Source organism: Odontomachus brunneus, unplaced genomic scaffold (assembly GCF_010583005.1).
Source record: "Odontomachus brunneus isolate Ranch 3 - 2012 unplaced genomic scaffold, Obru_v1 Obru_scaffold_220, whole genome shotgun sequence".
Lineage (NCBI taxonomy): Eukaryota > Metazoa > Arthropoda > Insecta > Hymenoptera > Formicidae > Odontomachus > Odontomachus brunneus.
Genome location: NW_022639670.1, coordinates 233,235 through 237,044, shown reverse-complemented (window position 1 = coordinate 237,044; position 3,810 = coordinate 233,235). Strand labels below are relative to the sequence as shown.

Sequence of the window (3,810 nt, the reverse complement as noted above, 5' to 3'; positions counted from 1 at the left end):
GGCGCCTAGTCCAAGATAAATAGTCCAAATTTGCGCAAATTTAAATGTCACACACAGTAATATTTTCGGATAATTAAATTGCCTGTAACTACCTGTATATCGTATTCTCACCTAGTATCGGACCGTGCCGTAAATGTGAACGAGTGCTTCGTTCTAATGACCTACTCCCACCGTTGATCGGCATCGGAGTGTGCTCAGTCGGTTCCAGAGGCAAAGTGGAGTTCAGTCGTTGCGTGACCGGTTTCGAGGTTCGAACTCTGTTCACCACACGGGTCTGACTCACCGTTACGACCGATGCGAGAGAATAGTGTCATAGGAAAGTGGTGCCTTCGCTTCTCTCGCACCAACTGGTAAATGTAAAGAATGCGTGATTCAAATATACAATTGAGTTACAATTTTTTACTCGTGATTGTGTCGTGCATCATATCTTTGAATAGGACGTCGAAAAAGAAACGCAGATAAACCTAATAAAGGAGCCAGAAAAGTAGAGATGTGTGTGGAATAAAAAGTTGTATTAATTATAACGGAGATATCAGTGACTTACAACTCTGCATTCTTTCGTTTTGAAACAATATTGGTTTTTTAGCAATTTTTTTATAAGCAATTTTTTCGTATGACTATTATCTGTATTATACATTGAGAGTATTTTGCTATGAAAACTGTTTCTTATTTGTTTTAATAATATATATACACAATAAAATTGGGAAATTCATTCTGTGATATTCTGTGATATAGTATATCAACGAAATAGCCTTATAAATGTAATAATTATATTTTTATTATATGTGTTGAGCGGCTGAATTATTCGTCTAGCGGTGGGATTCCGCGTCTAGTTCAGCGAAAAAGTTAAGGAAATTGTCGTTGATTATACTTGGCGAAAATATTGGAAGTTTATCGTAACTCTTTAATCTTTAATATAAAATGTTTGCATTCATACTTTCAAATATTCATGAATATTTCTTCAATATCTGAAATAATTTAGCATGTAAGAAGTATAACAACTGGTTTAGTTAATGACTTCTTCGTCATTGTATCTCATAGATTTCGAATCTCATGTCTTAATTTTTCGACTCCCAAGTACAGCGAGTCGTTCGCCCTATAATTTTACTAGAAAAGTTTGATAATTTTTATGAATTTTTTAAATTGATTTTGAAGTTATAAGTTTTTGTTTAAGACAATAAATGCATGTTATATATAATTTTCAAGAATATATATAGTTTATTTACTCTAGAGAAGTTATTCACCCCTCTTGAGAATTTGTCTGGGAAATTAATATAGAAATCGAAAAGTCAACGAGTTTATATGTTGTCCTATCTTCTCGAGTCGCAGTAAAGTAAGATCAATTAAATGGCGAGATTAATGCTTATGTGACAATTTACTACAAGAACTTTAATAACAAAAGATTTTATTCGGACATTTTGAAGAGTCTTAATTATTTAATCTTGATTATTATTTCTTCTTACATTTTATTTTGCATAACACACGTTATATCGTTTATCATTACTTGTTATAATTTATATATGTCTTTCTCAATTACTTTTTGAGTGAAGCATTTGTGTGAAGCTTTTGTGTACTAAGAAAAATCGTCAAACTTCTGCTCGGTTCTGTCAATATATAGAATGTTCCATTTAATTTTTATATCCCACTTATTTTCCGGTAAACGTCCGATAATCAAATGCCTCGCCGTTGCGATTACTTGTGAAATAATATTTCTCAAGGTATTAATAATACGCTCTTTCATATTCTAATATTACTCTACAAATGATTACAACAATCAAACACTTGTTTATCAAATGTTTATAAAAATATATTGACGTCGATATTTTGAACACTTATTAGAATAAATAAATAATAGTAAGATTTACTGATCATGCCATGTCATTCTGCGTAATTTTGGGGCACAAAGTTATCTGAAGGTCACAATGTTATACATGGTTGAACTCCTTTTGGAATCCTTTTGGAATCCGGTAAAACGTCATTTACTTAAAACAATTCCATTTAAAATGATGACTTTGAAATAATCTTGATATTAACCTTAATAACTTTTAAGATAACCTTGATATTTTAAAAATCTCGTTATTGTATTTCCTCTTTTGAACCGTACAACTTCGTTAATCAGTTTTTCGTTATTATAAGAGTAACGGATTATTTGAGGTGTAAGTGTTGAGACATTATATTTGTTGACGTGAAAATACAGTATTGTAGCTACCGCTTCTATAATTGAGTCTTTTATAAATTTATAAAATCATAAATTCCAATAGTATATTTAGTAACAATGTCATTTATGAAGTATTATCCATCTATACATATGATAAAATGCATATGATAAAAGAACGGAAAACATCTACGAGTAATTAACCATACATATATCATAATAAATTAAAAAATCATATATATAAATTAAAAATTAATTTTGCATGATTTTTGTATTGAAGTAAATTTACAAGTAAATAAAATAGTATACAAAGTCGTGGAATTTAAGTATTAAATTCCACTTGTATAAATATTATACAGCTACGCGTTACAACGGCGTATTATATCTTTGTAGATAATATGATCGATATACCTAGCTTTGAACGATGCTAATACATGTTAGTATAACGTGAATAATTGATATAGATTAATTAACGATTTACAGTTTAAAGGATTAATACGCGCTATACAGCTAGCTAGCGAAAGAAAAATTTCAAATTCAAATGCACATTCAAGCACATATGCAAATCGTATTTTCTCGATATTGAATTTGTAATCGATTTATTATCATTTACTTGACGTGTTTACAAAACAACTTTTTTTTGCAGAAGACGGCTCATTTTGCGCGATTATCATGTCTCTCTTCGCGTTTAGTCTGATGTTAATCGTAAACGTACTAGTCGTTAGAAAAGTTTCTGCCCATGGAAGACTGATAGAGCCACCATCGAGAGCCTCTATGTGGAGGTACGGCTTCGATACACCACATGATTATAATGACCACGAATGCTATTGCGGCGGTTTTACCAGACAGTGGCAACGGAACAAAGGAAAATGTGGCATCTGTGGAGATCCCTGGGATTCTCCAATGGTGAGTTTTCATCTGAAAAATAGAAGAGTCGCAGAACATATAGGGTCCGGCCGAATAAAATGTAACGCCAGCACGACATGATTCTTTATGAAAAAATAAGGTAATTATCAGGTATAGGGGAGCTTCAATGACCTTAAGCTTAACATATGTTGTCAAGGTCACTGTTTTGAGTAACATTCAAAAAGTTTTAACTGGCGCTTATTGTTTAATAAGAAGTTACTAACAAAAAAAGTTTTATAAACGGAACGTAATTTTGGTATACAATATACATTGAAATATGGTAAACACGTAAATGCCTAGGGGAGGGGCTCTGCCCTACCCCCCGTATTCTTTCCCCCAAAAATTAACCCTAACTTAACCCATCTACTGAAACATGATAAAAAGTACACGTATATGTGCAACCTATACTTTATATTTTTATACATAATTTGTCAATGAAAAACAATGTAAGAATATAAATGCATATACGTGTATTGCTTACCATATTTTAATAGAGTTAGGTTAGGGTTAGGTTTTTTGGGGAAAGAGTGCGGGAAGAGAGGCGGAGCCCCTCCCCATGTATACAGGGTCCGCCATCAAAATCCGGACAAATTTCAATTTGAATTTCCCGCCTCATTTGACTTCGGTGATAGGTCACTGTTGATGTTCGGGCAAGTCAGATGTTTGTAGTAAGTGCGCATAACCTCAAAATGTCCGAACGGATAAGATCGAATGCAGAGTATAATCGAAGAGCGGCGATAATTGAAGGC

At 32.6% G+C, this 3,810-nt stretch overlaps 1 protein-coding gene across 2 annotated transcripts in view; it reads left to right on the top strand.

Annotated features, from left to right (window-relative positions):
• Nucleotides 1–220: 220 nt before the first annotated feature.
• LOC116852380 overlaps nucleotides 221–3,810 on the top strand; it is a 53,156-nt gene continuing 49,566 nt past the window's right edge. Inside the window, exons 1-2 of one of the 2 annotated variants that reach the window (XM_032832662.1) lie at nucleotides 221–350; nucleotides 2,802–3,061. In XM_032832662.1, the coding sequence (XP_032688553.1) occupies nucleotides 2,828–3,061 (234 nt within the window). In that variant the 5' untranslated portion in view covers nucleotides 221–350; nucleotides 2,802–2,827. Of the gene's footprint in view, nucleotides 357–2,801; nucleotides 3,062–3,810 lie in introns of both variants that reach the window. The other variant, XM_032832663.1, reaches the window with a different exon arrangement.